Below are 16,361 nucleotides of genomic sequence, written 5' to 3' on the forward strand. Positions count from 1 at the left end.
TTTTTTTGGCCTAAACTATTTCATTTATATATATATATATATATATATAAAAGTATGCAGATCTCTTATTCCACATACACCGGGTAACTATTGGAAGAAATCTCTATAGTAGACCTTAAGGTATAGAAAACTTGAATCCAAAACCTCATGAATCATGTGAAATCTAAGAAATTATGGATGACAAAGAGCTATATGTAGCAAAAATGTACTCTTGTACCATGATCACACAATAGCATATTCCAATGAAATACAAGCAACTTTGTGTTAGTATTTTTTTTTTTTCCTTACTATCTTTTGGTTCCAAATGGGAACTCAACAGGAGATAGTCAAATGTAAGAAGTCTTCAGGTGGAGTATTTGCAGACAATACTAGGGAAGGTCCTACGTACGTACACGACGAGGCTCTATCTGATAGATGACAATTTTATCTTAGTTATTACCTATTGCCTAGAAATCTTCTTAGTTTTCTCAACCAAACTGATCAATAAACCATGAAAACTCTTAAAAATCGATCAAATCAAAATTTAGCCAAATTATCTTTCTGATATGATAGTAGCTTTATTGTAAAGTATTACAAGTTAACCAATGCAAGTATTTTCTTATGCAGTTCATTGTTAACTCAAGTAACATGCAACATTAATTTAGAAATATATATTATATATATCATGTTGATGGTGATTGTATTTTAATTTATGTGAACAAATATGATCCATTCAAATAAGTTCACCATATATACACGATTACAGCTGTATGAACAAGAGTTTTCGAACGGTTGACTTTTGTAGAAAAAAATTGTTGCAGGAGTTGATTACTGGGAACATATTATACGGGTGTATTCTGAAACCTCTCCAAGGATTTTCTTACCAACTTTAGAATTGTGGGGTTTGAAGCTTATTGTTCTTGATGATGGGTCAATGGAGTAAGGCGTTAGTGTTGCTTGCATTCATCAAATTCTCGGTTATAGCAGCGTTTACAGACGTTTTAGACTGTAAGTTTGGTTCAATTTGATCTGTGTCTTTTTTGTAGTTCAGTTATTCATGTTTCTGTTGATATATATATAAATATATATATATATATATATATTTTTGATGATGTTTCTGTTGATATGTTGATAGACGACAATGTGTTCTTTAGATTTCTTTCTATACTCGTTGTTAATATATAGTTGGCATCCATGGTTAGGTACTTATTTCTTCAGACCTTAAAGATTAATTATAGGCCAATATCTGTGTTGGGTTTCTTATTCCAATTCCTTTCCTTCTTAATCAAACACTTCTATCTTCTCATTTTTTTGGGGAATCAAACCCTTTATATGATTGCAGAAAAAAAACATGGAAGTGACAAGAATAAATTCTTTTGAGTTGCATTTATAATGCTTAGGAGAACAAAACCAATTATCCGCTTGACCAATGACAACAATTTGACCAATTGGAGACGAATTTTCCATTTCTAATTTTTGTGTGTGTTAATCTCAGGATTATAACATCATTAGACATAAAACTTATTAGGATCTTCAATTTTTAATTTTTTAGTTTAGCTAAGCAGGTGCTAAAGTACATGAGAAGCATTTGAAGGGGCCCTAAAGTTGTTTTTAGCTTTTTAAGGTTAAAGCTAACTTTCAAAGCTTTAAAGCTCTACAACCACTATTCATGTTTTATAATCAAGAAATTAAAAATACTATTCATTGTTATTTGTCAAGACTCAAAACACAAACTCTACTTCTGACCGTAATGCCAAACAAACACTTAACTTCAAAGTTGTTTTCAGCTTTAAGGGCCCTTATACTCTTTAGTAAAATCATCAAATGTTTATCAATTTCTACTAAGAATAAAAATATTTTTAATTAATCACAAACAATTTTTTTTTTAATTAAAGTACTTTTTTTGATAATACGAAGACACACTCTAGAGTCTATAAGAATTTACATTTTAGAGGGGTTGAAATTCATAAGTGTTTTTAAGGGATTAAAGCTCTTTTAAATGAAAGTGCTAAATGTTTGGTGATTTTACTAAAGAGCTTTAAAGGGTCCTTAAAGTTTAAAACAATTTTAAGGTTAAAGTTAAAGTTTGGAGTTTATTAAAAAAAAAAAAAAAACTATTTCATAATAATAAAATATTATTCTAATATTGATTTTTTTTTTTTTTTAACTCCAGATAAGTGAGTTCTAGATAGCTCAATTAGTAAAGTCTCTTGTGTTTTGAAAAAAAAGATTTTCCCCAATACCCATTTATAGTTTTATACTAATATAAAAGGCACCAGCAGAAGATTGGAAGTGTATAAAATGTTTTCAACATAAGTACAGTACCAAAGATTGGAAGTGTACCTAAGTTTTGCCCTTCAACAAATTGTCATGTAAAAAGAAGCGGCAGAGTCTAAACCCCAAACCCCAATGGTGTCTATCTCTCCCCCTCCTAAGAAATCTCATTCAATTCAAATGAATTGCCAGGTTTCCCACACAATGAAAACCTACATTTACGTGAGTGTTCCTTTCTACCACAGTCAATTCCAAGTTCCAACACACCACTTTTTTATATTTCATAAATTTCCATCTTTAATTTAATGATTTCTCTAACTCCCAGCAAAACCTCTTTCGACCATTCCACGAATCTAGTAAAGAAAATAGCAAAATTGTGATTCTTTTTTTCTCCCATCTTGATTCCAATTGTTGTGAATTTACTAACTAGAGCTCTGATAAGCTGGACTATGTGAATTGCATTGAAAAATTGTATCATGTGAGGTGTATGGTGACTCCCAAATTGGCTGTTTACTATATCGAATTAGGTTATTTAAGTGATTATAAGGAGCCTAATTGTAACTTGACTAATTCTTTTGGAATATAGAAAAGACATGACTAGTGTTTCCATTTACTCAAGTCCTGACAAATGGTATCAACTGACAACCGTTAAATTTATCAGAACAGAATCATCTACAAGAACACACAAATACAATATGGAACTAAAGCAATAAAACAAAGACATACAAATTAAGTGGCTTGGCAATGAATCTTCAGCAATCCAGAGCTGAATGATTCTGTTTTCTCTTTTGTCCAGTCTCTCAGCTCATAGATATGAATATCCATAACAAGAACATTTATATTTAAGGGCGACTATGCTTTCCCAGCTAAAAATAGAAAAACGTATTAGTATTTTTTTAGCTTTCCAAAACACAAAACAAATAGGAATACATGCCACACATATGTTTCCAACAACTTGGAAATATAATACTTAGTTGGTTGGTCCACAGTGACAAATGGGTAAGTTTTTGTAAGGTGCTTTCTATTATTATTAGGATCCTATTATTTTTTGTACTCAATTTTGGTGATTGAATGATTAGATTTTCATTTCTTTTTCTGATGCAGCTACAGCTTTACTGTCTCTCAAGTCTAACTGGATGAACGTTCCTTCCACTTGGGTGGGTTCTGATCCCTGTGGTGACCTTTGGGTAGGAATTGAGTGCAACAATTCACGTGTGACCGCCATGTATGTTCTTTGGCTTGTTTTCACCAATTAATGCTTTTGGAAGGAAGGTTGCTCATTCTTTCAAATTGATATTAAGCTGACTGCTTTCAATTTCAGAATGTTATCAAACATTAATGTGACGGGTCAGCTATCAGGAGATATCGGGACATTTTCTGAGTTACAGACTTTGTAGGTGTTCTAAGTTCTAATTGCACTTAGCCTCTTCTATTGTAATGGGAACCCATTTAGAGCTAATTTTACTTTTAGTCTACAGCGCTCATATATCTTAAGCTTCAGTGTTCAATATGTTCAATGCATGCTTCCAATTCCAAGGCGTGCTCTTTTATCTTTAAGACTTCAGTCTTAACAACTAATCATTTTGGGGTTACTATCATAAAAATAGTGAATAAGAATATGTATTTCATTTGCATGTTCAAGTGAATCAAATTCAAGAGCACCAGCATTATACATTGTATTTGGTAGTGGCTGTTCAATTAGTCTATTGTAATTCAATCCTAATTACCAGCTTCATATAGGGATCTGTCTTTCAACATGAACCTGACAGGAACACTTCCAAAAGAAATTGGGAATTTGAAGAAGCTACAAACCTTGTAAGGAAATAATGATTGGTTTCAGAGAATTTGATAGTGTGGTTAGAATTCTTGTAATTAACATTTGGTCTTTTTATATGCACACCAGAAGCCTGATGGGTTGCGGTTTCATTGGCCCTATTCCAAGCACAATAGGTTCTTTACAGCAGCTAATCTCTTTGTAAGGCTTTCTGAGTTTGCAATTCTTTCATTGTTTTGCCGTAATGGCCAATGCACGTGAAATTCCTTATGGATGCTTGTGTTTTGGATGAGGCTGTTCAATATTTGATTTAGTATCCTTTCTTTTACATTCTTACTTTCTAATAATTTAAGGGCAGATTTATGTCTGTTCTGATAGACACTGATTTCTGGCTCTCTTTGTTGCAGATCTTTGAATTCTAATAAATTCACTGGACAAATTCCAAATTCCATTGGCACTCTGTCCAACCTTTATTATTTGGACCTTACTGGCAACCAGCTTGAAGGATCCATCCCAGTCTCTGATGGGAATGGGACTAAATCTGGTCTTGATATGCTACTTCAAACGAGGCACTTGTATGTTAAGGCTCATTGTGCTTTTGAGCTTATTAAATCCTCTTTGCACTATTGCTTTGTTTTGTCCAATTAATATCCATGTAAGATTCTTTCATTATCTACAGTCATCTTGGAAACAATAAGCTGTCGGGCACAATTCCACCTAAACTTTTCAACCCAAATATGACTCTCATACATGTGTAAGTTTTGAGAACTGTCTGCTATCATGAATTTGTGATTATATCTTTTGTGGCTGAAAAAGATCTATCCATTGTTTGTCTACATATGGTCTGACTAGTGGAGAAAATGGGTGGCTAGCTTTTGAAATAACCACATATGGGAAATGTATGTAACTAATATAGTCTCTTCTTAATGCCCTTTTTCTCTAATGTAGAATACCGGAATAAATATCTTTGCCATGGAAATTAAGGAATACAACTTCTAAATTTGGATATCCCAAATTCCCAATAATTATATGAGCACTGTCACTTGAGATATTAATTTCTACCTGCTACTGATTTTTTTGGGCAGGCTTTTTTACAGCAATAATTTAACTGGTAGCATCCCTTCCACACTTGGACTAGTGCAGACTTTGCAGATGGTGTAAGAAGCTCTGTCATTTAATAGAATTCATAGTTGAGATTATGCTAGCTGTGAACTTCTATCAAGTTTTGTGTACTGAATATATTGTTTTGGCTACAGACGCTTTGATCGGAATTCGTTAAATGGGCTACCTTCAAATCTCAATAGTCTTACAAATGTTATCGAGCTGTAAGCAAAAAAGATAGATATGATGATCAAAGCTTTTAAACTTGTTTTTGAGAAGTTTTTCACTTAACTAAGAGAGGCTTACAGTAATTTGCTTCCAGGTCCTTGTCCAACAACAACCTGAGTGGCCCTATGGCCAACCTTACTGGCATGAACTCCCTCAGCTATTTGTAAGTAGTGATAACTATGGTGACTGAATTCACTGGTGTGGTGGCAAGTAGGCATGGTTAGACTATTATAAAAGATTATCGGTTAAACATTCTTTTAATAAAAGATCCAGTTAAATGTTCTTTCTTCTTTAAAACAGATATAAATCATGGTCTCATATCTATTATGATAAATCTAATATTTTGTGATCAATTCTCGTTCTGACTGAAATGTATTTTTTAGGGATATGAGCAACAATAGTTTCACTGTTTCTGATGTTCCTCCTTGGATTGCTTCCTTACCGTTATTGACAAAATTGTATGATCCTCCTCCATAGTTCTCTATGTGTGTGCGTGTGAATCCAATATAAAATTCTGTCAAGCTGCATGGAGGTTTGAAGTGCTCAATATTAATAAACATATTAATCTTGAATGGCAGAATGATGGAAAATACACAACTTCAAGGACAAGTTCCTGTTGACCTATTCAGCCTTCCCGATTTAATGAAAGTGTGAGTATCAGCTTGCTCTCAAGTAGCACCACATTTAGTGTCATTGTCATTGAGAGTTAAGAAAATCCAAACAGAACAAACATGTGTAACCTATTTGAACACAAAAAACTCTACACATTATCCTCATAGAATGACAATGATGATTAAAAGGTGTATGTTCTGGCATGTGTGAACAGGGTACTAAGGAACAACCGTTTCAATGGCACCTTGAATATCAGTACCACAAATAGCAACCAATTGCAACTTATAGATTTGCGAAACAATTCCATAAGTAATGTTGAACAAATTCCTGGAGGAAACATTACGTTATTGTAAGTAGTAACCTTTAATTATCTAGTCATTGCTTCTTCTTCTTCTTCTTTTTAACTGTATTGAAAAAGTGCAAGCTATTTGATTACTTGGTAGAAGTTAACTTGGCAAACAATGTACTTCCTATCTATTATCTTTATTTCTTGTAATTATCAACAACATTTTGCAGACTTGAAGGTAACATAGTATGTGACAAAACAGATCAAGTGACAAAGAGTTACTGCACGGCTTCCATACCAAATTCCTCATATTTTCCACCACCAAATAACTGTATGCAAATTTCCTGCAATTCGGATCAGGTTGCCAGCCCAAACTGTAAATGTGTGTATCCATACAAGGGCATACTAGTCTTCCGAGGTCTTGCTTCCTTTGACTTGGGAAACACAACTTACTATGCAAAACTTGCGAAGTTTCTCATGGAAACTCTTCAGTCCTCTGCACTTCCTGTGGATTCAGTTTCTCTAAGTAATCCTACTGTGGAGTCATCAGGAAACATTGAACTGAGCCTGGAAGTTTTCCCATCTGGTCAGGAATGTTTCAATCAAACAGCAATTACAATGGTTGGATTTGCACTTAACAATCTGTCTTTCTACCCTCCACCAAGTTTTGGACCCTTCTATCTTATGGCCTTTACGTAGGTGAATTGTGCAGCAGGTAACTCTGAATTTCACACTGAATTGGAAAGTAATAGTTATTATGTTTTCTCTATGTTATTTGGATGCTATTGCAATTTTATCATGATGCATACTCTCTCTCTTATCATTGAGGTACCTATAGCATTGAACAAATCATCAAGCACAAGCAGTGGCATTATAATTGGAGTAGCAGTTGGTGGGTCTGTCCTTTTGTTATTGGTAGTGCTTGCAGTAGTTTATGCTTTCCACCAAAAGAAAATAGCAGAAAGAGCTAGTGAACAGAACAATCCTTTTGGTAAGATGGCTATAATGTAGGCCTAGCACTTTCTAGTTAATCATATGGAATTTATAGGGACTTATTATTGCATTCATGTCACGAAAATGCAGCACATTGGGATCCAAATATGGGAAATGGTAGTGCTCCTCAATTACAAGCAGCCAAGTGGTTCTCTTTTGAAGAGCTTAAGAAATACACCAACAATTTTTCAGAAGCAAATAGTATTGGATCTGGGGGTTATGGGAAGGTTAATTTTGATAGTCTTTTATAATTATTATTTATTATTTTGCAAGACTCATTGGATGCATGTGTAACTTATCGATATAAATAAAATGATTACTCAAAAGTCAAAATGAATTTGAACTTCTATTCTTTAAAGAAAATTCTACTTAAAGCTAACTTCTCAGCCTTCTTAGAATATTCATGGATTATTTCAAGTGATAACCAAATGTCTATTTGTGAACATTTGTACAGGTTTATCAAGGAACTCTTCCCATTGGGCAACTGATTGCCATCAAACGAGCTCAATGTGATTCTATGCAAGGTGGGCTTGAGTTCAAAACTGAAATTGAACTTCTATCACGGGTCCATCACAAGAATCTTGTCAGCCTTCTGGGTTTTTGTTTTGAGCAAGGTGAACAAATGCTAGTGTATGAGTATATTCCAAATGGTACTCTAATGGATAGTATTTCAGGTACTTTTATCAGTTCTTTACATTCTCCACTCGATATAAATTCTAGCAACAATTGAATATCATTGCATACTTTGTAAATAACCACATGAAAAATTTCCAGTTTATTTATTTTTAATATTTTTAACCATTGTGGAATTAATTTGGGCAACATAATAACTTGTATTCAACTATGAAAGCAATGATGAACTTTGTACTAGAATATGAACATATAATCTTTATATAGTTTCAATAATATGCCTCCAACTAGAGACATTTGAGATGAATTTTGTGTCTATATTAACATCATTCGATGCTTTTCTGGCCTCATCTTCTTGAAAAAATGAAAGTGGCTATTTTAATTACCCTGACATTGCTAGCCAGAAAATATAAACCTCATAGAGACTCCTAATATAATTCAGCTGAAAGATTTAACGAGTTGAGTTTGGGGGTTTAGTCTCCAAAACCTCCTTTGTGACTTGTCCTGTCTACCTTGAAGTCCTATGTTCTAGTTTCAAGTGTACACCCCTCCCTTAACAACCCAACTTGGAGACAGCTTTGTTAATCATGACATATGTAGTACCTATTAACTTTCCTTCAAAAAATTTTCAAGTAAGAACACAATCATTTGCCTTTTATTTGATAACATGCATATTGTATTTGCAGGGAAGTCAGGAATCAGGTTGGATTGGATGGGCAGACTTAAAGTAACCCTTGGTGCGGCTAGGGGCTTGGTCTATCTGCATGAACATGCAAATCCTCCCATCATACATAGGGACATCAAATCAAACAACATCCTATTGGATGAAAGTTTTAATGCAAAAGTTGCCGATTTTGGTCTCTCCAAGTCTGAGTTTGATGGTGAAAGGAATTCTGTCACCACTCAAGTTAAAGGAACATTGGTTAGTATATAATCTTGTCATGCATGCTGATTGCTAGCCTTCTAGGAATGCCCCTATGCATGCTAGCAAATGTAAGCATTTATGCACCCACACACACACGCACGCACTTTTTTTACTGCCAGAACCAGCATGTCATTGTTGGGAAAGAGATGTGCACTTTATGATCTGAAGTCCCCATAATAGGGGATAGGACCTCCTCCCATTTAAATTTTCCAATTCCCTTCATTTTTAAGGTGATTGGTATCTATTTATCTATCTATCCATCTATATATATATATATATATATATAATTTTATTTTGTTATTTTATCCTAAGTATCTGTGTAGAAAATTTTCAAAGCATTGCATCATATTTTAACATGGAGAATGGGTTTTTTGTTGTTTTTTTAGGGCTACTTGGATCCTGAATATTACATGACCCAACAATTGACTAAGAAGAGTGACGTCTTTAGCTTTGGAGTGGTCATGTTGGAACTAATAACTGCAAGAAAGCCAATACAGCGAGGGAAGTATATTGTGATAGAAGTAAGGAAAGCAATTGATAAGTCAAAGGATTTATACAATCTTCATGAAATTCTTGATCCATTCATTGGTATGGGAAAAAATCTTGAAGGCTTAGAAGAGTTTGTGGATTTAGCAATGAGGTGTGTGGCAGACTCAGGAGACGAAAGGCCTACAATGGATGAGGTTGTTAAAGAAATTGAGAACATTATGAAGCTTTCTGGGATGAACCTTAGTGCTGATTCTGAAGCCACTACAACAAATTATTATGAAGCTAGTAAGAGCAGTTCTCATCACCCGTCTAGCAATGATGTATTTGGTTATAGTGGGTCCTTCCCTCCTCCTTCAATAGAGCCTATGTGAATATGATTTTACAATTCAGAATGCTGAACTTGGAATCAAAAAGTTTTTTCCCTGTACCACAGTTTGGGTAAAACATGCAATTTGTCTTGAAACCATACTTATATTGTCTGGCAAAGAGCTGGAACAGTTTCTGAAATGTATTCCCTTTTTTGGTCTGTGATTGCAATCTTTGATTCTTTAGCTTGTGAATACATCACAAAAGAGTTGTCTTGAGTTAGTTACATAGTAAAGAACTCAATAATGAGAAAGTTATAAATTGAAATTTTTGTTTCAGAAATTCCAGACCGAGCTGGTCAATACTCCTACTATAATAATCTACCAAAATTGTGTGCCAAGTATATCTGCTTGTGGTACTTTTGCAAACAAATTTAAGTGTCCTATTTGCCTATTTCAATCTAAATCATGCACTGTGTATTTTTGGCTATGCTGATGATTGCTGAATGTAAATGTTGTGAGTGACTTAAGTGGAAGTCTTTAAGCAATAGAGTTTGTAATGGCTATGATGAACTACACTGTCTAAGGCCTAAAAGCAGTGCATGGGTTATTTATTGTCCAATGTCGATCATCTATAACTAGACATTTATCACAAGATTTGATTTTTATGTGATCCAAGTTAGGAGACTGTTGGATTGGATTCTGCATGTGATAATGAGAAAACCAATCGTTTAAAATGAAAGAACCAAGGAATTTACAATGGCTTGTAAAAAAATAATTTTTTTTTTCACTAATTTGACATGAAATTGGCAGGAAAATGAAAGAAAATGAAATGTATTTGAGTTCCATTGATTATGCATTTGGTTCATTTTCCAGCCCATTTTTCTTTGTGTGTGTTTGGATCGAAAGAAAATGATAGACTTTTGAGGTTTTTTTTTTATTTTATTTTATTTTTTTATAATAAAAAAATTCATTTCTTTTTTGCCTAAAAATCATTGGTTCATTTTTTTGTTTTTGTTGTTTTTTAATTTTTGGATGTGGCCTTTTCTATTTATTAAATGATGAGGTGACATTTTTTAGTGTTAGTTATATTTTTTTTAATATTATTTTATAAGCCATGTAGGTTTTAAGTATGCCAACCGTACAAACCGTTAGCTATATAGGTGTTTTTTGTTAGTGAATTGATAGTAGAAGCCAAATTAACTACAAAATAAAATAACAATGACTAAATTGACCGTGACAAAAATGTAGAAACCAAATTAACTGGAAAATGAAAGAAAATAAAATGCATTTGAGTTCCATTGATTGTGTATTTGGTACATTTTCTAGCCAATTTTTCTTTATTTGGTTGTGTTTGGATTGAATTAAAAGACTTTTGAAGGTTTTTTTTAAAATCAAAAAATTTGTTTCTTTTTGGCTTAAAAATCATCGATTCAATTTTTTGTTTTCGTTGTTAGGGTAAAATGTAAAATGTAAGTAACAAAATATTATTTGGATTAAATAAAAATAAAAATTACACGGTAGTTCCTACTTCCTACGTTCCATTAAAAAAAAAAAAAGGTGCGGTACTCGACTTCAAACCCAGTTAAAAAACGACATGTAGTTGTTGTATTTGTTTTGTTGTGTCCATTTAATATGGTGATACTTAATCCCCTTCTATACATAAAAGGTTGAAGAATGTCGGCATCGGTTGAACTAATGTCAATCAGTTAATTTTCTTTTTATACCACATAATCTGATTGTCAAACAAACCATAAGAGTATTATAACTGGTTATTTAATATTGCCCATACTAGAAAAAAGGGGAGAGAGTGCTTGCTTTGTTTTGGCATGAAATTACAGTTTCTCTTCATTAATTCCCTTGTTACTAGTGCAGTAGCTGATGCAGTTTCAATCTTGGGGGAGTACATGAAGTATGAGCCTTGGCTGAAGCTTCTGTGTAACCATCTAAAGTATTCCCTCCCTAACTTTTCCTCTTCAACGCATTGACACACTATTACATCTAATCTTGTTTTTGTATGAATTTAGGAAGTATTGCAATCACACAACTTTTTATGATTAGAGTGTATTCTTTGAAGATGCTTTAACCATGTCTAGTTTACCGAACGTGTTTGCAGGTTAGATTTAGCAGAGGCAAATGGAAAAGCACCAGATGTTGAAATCCTTTCAGCTGTTACAGAAAGTAACCCAGGGTCTCAGAGTGTCTTACAGGTATGAACTTTCAGAGTTAAAGCCACTTTGCTATGTAAATCAATTTCAAGTTGTGATATGTCTGCTTCCCTGCTGGTCATACGTGGATTGTTATAAAATCTTGGTGGAGGAGAGAGCTACCCCTATTTTGTAGCCCAGCCACTCCCAAAAAACCCCCGGGAAAAATTTTAAAAAATCGAAGTTTCTGTGGGAAGGATATTTGAATATTCTTCCAATGCTTTTAAACCATTCACTTTGGGCCATTTTCTATTTTAACCCATGACATTTGATCTGTTTTAACTTTGGACACATAGCCCTTAACTAAATTTATCTGCAAATATGTTCTACAAATGGCTATACAGGCTTTTGCTGTTAAATAATTTTACATTATAAATACTCTTTATACTGCACTATTTATCAGGGAAAAGGGAGCGACAAAAAGAGTACAAGAACTGGAAAGCAAGCTAAAAAGGCGAAAGTGGAGACAGAATCAAAGAACATCAAAGAAATGTTTTCCAGGGCGTCAAGAAGGAGAAATTGAACCCCTGTAAGCAAAACACAGGAGATGTGGGTCCTGAAATTCCTGCATTATGGTCAAACTGTCCAAACTCATTTTCATGCTTGGTGCATTGGCATTGACTTCCATGCTACTTTGTAGTTTAATCAGTAGGCTGTATTTTTGGTGAATATTTTTTATCATGTCTACTGTCTAGATCAATATCTACTCTTACATTGTAAGATTGCTTAATTTAACTTTGTGACTAGTGAGACCTGATTTTGGCATATTCAAAATTGAAGAAATGGTTAACTTAAGGTAAAGCATTGAGTCACTCAAAATGTACTGTTTGGTTTAGGATCTCTTTAAGTGTATTTAGATAAATGGGTAGGGGAGGGAAGTAGAGGGAAGGGAATGAGAGTATTGACCTTGTTTGGGTCCGGGGCAGCCAGCAACCACATGTCAAAATCAAGTTTTAGGAATTAATTTGTCCTATGGAATTGTAAAAATGGGGGAAATTGTAAATTCTATAGATAAAAATTGAGTCCTTAACTTTCGAAGCTATGCTAGCAAAGATGGCAGTCCACTGACTGTCATTTTGGGCACTACCTGTGGAGTTGTTTCTTCTTTTGTTATATGACCTTTCTAGTCTTGATTATATCAGACTGTACTGATCCAACCACTAAGGCAGTGTAGTTTTGTTTAAAAAGAAAAAAATCAACCGCATGATTGCATCATCTCACGATCTCAACGTGTACTGCTGGAGTTAGGTTTTGAGTCTTTTGACGTGCAGAAGTGGTTAATTGAGAATTTCCCTATGTTGAATACTTCAATCTTTATACATCTCAAGTAGAAGTTAAGTAAACTCATAAGCCAACATGATGAAATTATTACAATTTAAAACCAGATTGTAACCGTGGATTCAATAGTTGTTTCCGAATGTTATAACTAATTCATTTTTACAACCAATCACAGACTCGCGCAATGGACGGAAAAAATTGACGATTTGTTTTTTTGTTAAGTGAAAAATGAAAATGGTAATAAGTGTTAGTCCAAAACTTTTTTTTAAAAATGATGTGATTATTTTCTAATTTTGTAATTTTTTTTAAGGTAAAATAATGCATTTTACATTATAGCCGTAAATACACTTTTAGTCCCTATATTTTGGCTTTTTTCCATTTTGGTCCTTACATTTTCATTTCACCACTTTTAGTCCCTAAACCAATTATCGCGTGACATTTAAGTCTTTGCTGTCAGCCAACAAACGAAAAAAGCATATGTGGCTGACGGAAAAATAAAATAATAATTTTTTTTCACATGGCATGCCCCATTTCGACATGTGGCTTTCCTGCCCTAAACCCAGTCATGTGAGGCATTCATAAAAAATTAGACACTGAAAATCCCCAAATCAGACTTGAATCCCTAGAATTACCCTCTTTGTCTCTCTAAATCATCAGCCTCCCTCTCAAACCATCTCTATCACTTGAAGCCACTATTATCATCAACCATCTCTCAAGATCATCAACCATTTCAAAGTCCCTAATCAGATGGAAGCAATGTAACACCCCAAAATCATAAGTAATAAAAGTGTATTCAATCTAAATAATCCATAAAAATATTAAATAAAAGCAATCAGCAACTTAAAATCTTATCACAAATGTCATAGCTCCAATCTACCAAAGATAAAACATCCTCAAAATAATTCTCCAATATAATGTTTAATACCATAAAAATAATAATAAAATCCTCAGTTCCACAAAATAATTTGTAATTGTTGTCTTCCAAAAATCTCTAATCTAATGATCCTTCTAATATATATGTAAGGGGGAATAAAAGAGGGGGGGAGGGGGGAGGGGGGAGGGGTTGGGGGGGGGGGGGGGGAGGAGAGGGTGAAATAACTCAATAAGTGGAATTCACTAACATTGGGACGTGGGAACAAACCTTTCAAACAAATAATTCTTACAACAAATTCATAACTTGTAACTCATCAATATTTTATCATCAAATATTTCATATAAAAAATATCTTTATATTGTGAGCCAACATAATATATATATATATATCAATACCATCATATAAACAAATTCCTAGGCTTTTCTCATGGTCAACGTTTACGCTCCGTTGACAAGGTTGTGTTGTCCCCTTTTAGAATTAGAACCTCTTTTTCATCCATTTTCTTAAGAAAGGCTCCTTTGGAACCTAAATGTGCACTCCCTTGCTAAGGAGCTTCCTTTTGGGATCATCAATAGTATACCCTCTTGCTAAGGAGCTATCAAATGTGCACTGTCCCCTTTTCTGAGATCGTCCCTTACTAAGGACTAGTTACAGTATGATTATCTCTTACTAAGGACTAAATATAATATTGAGCTTTTAATCACAACTTGCCATAGGTTTTCAAAACACATTCAATATGCTCACAAAAATAATCCATTCATAATTCTCAAAAATATAAAGACATATTCACACACACAAGTTTAAATAAATTCAGGTTGTCCCACAAATTTTTCATAAAACGAATAGTCAATGTGCAAATCAAACATTTATAAAATATCAATTTATATATAGAATATCAACATATTTCTTTGATATAAGATAATTTAATAATCAACACTATTTTGGAAAAACCCCCAAAATTAGTACACACCACTTACCTCTTATTTGCAAAAATATGAAACCAACCTCTCTTGAATCACAACAAATCAGTAGAATTAGAACCTAGCAACACCAAAGATAAGTCCATCAATACACAATTGCCCACTTAAAATCAATTTTCACACTTAAATAGTTTAACCTATCATCATTAAGGCCTATGAAGGTGTCTAGTTTCTTTGAAATACATTTCAACTTTGTCAGTGTGCTTGGCTATTGAATTCGTGGCCATCACTACTTGGGATTGCAGTTATTAAATTGATAAATGGGAGCATTGAAATGCCCCATTTGATGCTTGAACTTGTCAATCAGGTTTCCAAAATTTTCACAACTATTCTAATTATAGTGTCCTCCTATATCTGCCACCATAAATCCCCGATGCCACAAAACATAAGATATTGCTAGTCAATTTTTTGAACAATGGCAGTGCATGGATGGAAATTGGTTAACTTAAATAATATATAATTTCTTATTCCAACGTTATAGGGGCTAACAAGATAGTCTAGGCTTGAAAAGCATTGCTACCTTCTACAATAATTTAGAGTTGAATACACGTCACTAAAAGGATGATAAGAAGATAAATATCAACCATTAAGCAACCTTTACCCTTCCACATGGTGACAAACTTGAATTGATAAGGTTCAAGCCTATTACTCTATTAGGTACAATTTCAAAGCCTGTGGAGTACCCTTTCCTGACATACAGCCATATTGACCATTTCTAATCTAATATAATAACAATTATAGGAGCCCTTTTTCTATTAATATAACTATAGTCTAGGTTCATGACAATTGCTAGCTATTGAATATTCAAAATTCTTAAATTTAGAGCATGGGAAAATCATACTTGCAGGTTTCCACGCACAGCCGCATAGAAGAAAATAAAACCTTAATAATGTGTTGCGGCTGAAACAAAAGGAACCTTCTTATGTATATACATGTATAACTTAAGTGGTAAAAGGCTAGGGTTTTTAAAAGCTTATCAAGGCCCATATATTTACTCATGCCACCTCACGTGGGCTTCATATACCATAGTATTTATCTTATTTTTAATATTTTAGGCCCTAATCAATTAAATCTATTTAATTGGAGGCCTCATTTTTAATTTATGTATAAGAATTAAATTGGTATCAAAATTATGGGGTGTTACAAGCAAGCTCTTCAACCAGTTCAAGCTTGAGGAAGAGAGCTTCATTGAGGTGCTACTGTGCTAAAAAACTAGTGTTAGTCGTTTCGTGAACAACAGACAACCCTGGCAAAGGGTTTTATGGTTGTCCAAACTACTAGGTATTTCAATTTGTGTATTTTGTTTTACTGGGGTTCAGTTTTTTTTGTTTAAATTCTTCTTTAGTGGTGGAAGTTTATTTTTCAAACTTCTTGTGTTTCATGCTTGTTTTGTATTTCAGGTTGGGCGAAAGTGTAAATTCTTCCA

At 33.6% G+C, this 16,361-nt stretch overlaps 1 protein-coding gene and 1 pseudogene across 1 annotated transcript; both read left to right on the plus strand.

Moving 5' to 3' along the window:
* The first annotated feature begins 367 nt into the window (after positions 1-367).
* Positions 368-9,947, plus strand: LOC126708964 (leucine-rich repeat receptor protein kinase HPCA1-like; annotated as a pseudogene).
* Positions 9,948-11,284: 1,337 nt separating this feature from the next.
* Positions 11,285-12,604, plus strand: LOC126708968 (uncharacterized). Its single transcript, XM_050409011.1, has 3 exons — positions 11,285-11,547; positions 11,713-11,806; positions 12,207-12,604. The coding sequence occupies exons 1-3, from the start codon at positions 11,426-11,428 to the stop codon at positions 12,324-12,326; spliced, it is 336 nt and encodes a 111-aa protein (XP_050264968.1). The 5' UTR covers positions 11,285-11,425; the 3' UTR covers positions 12,327-12,604.
* Positions 12,605-16,361: the final 3,757 nt, after the last annotated feature.

This window comes from Quercus robur, chromosome 12 (assembly GCF_932294415.1).
Source record: "Quercus robur chromosome 12, dhQueRobu3.1, whole genome shotgun sequence".
Classification (NCBI taxonomy): domain Eukaryota; kingdom Viridiplantae; phylum Streptophyta; class Magnoliopsida; order Fagales; family Fagaceae; genus Quercus; species Quercus robur.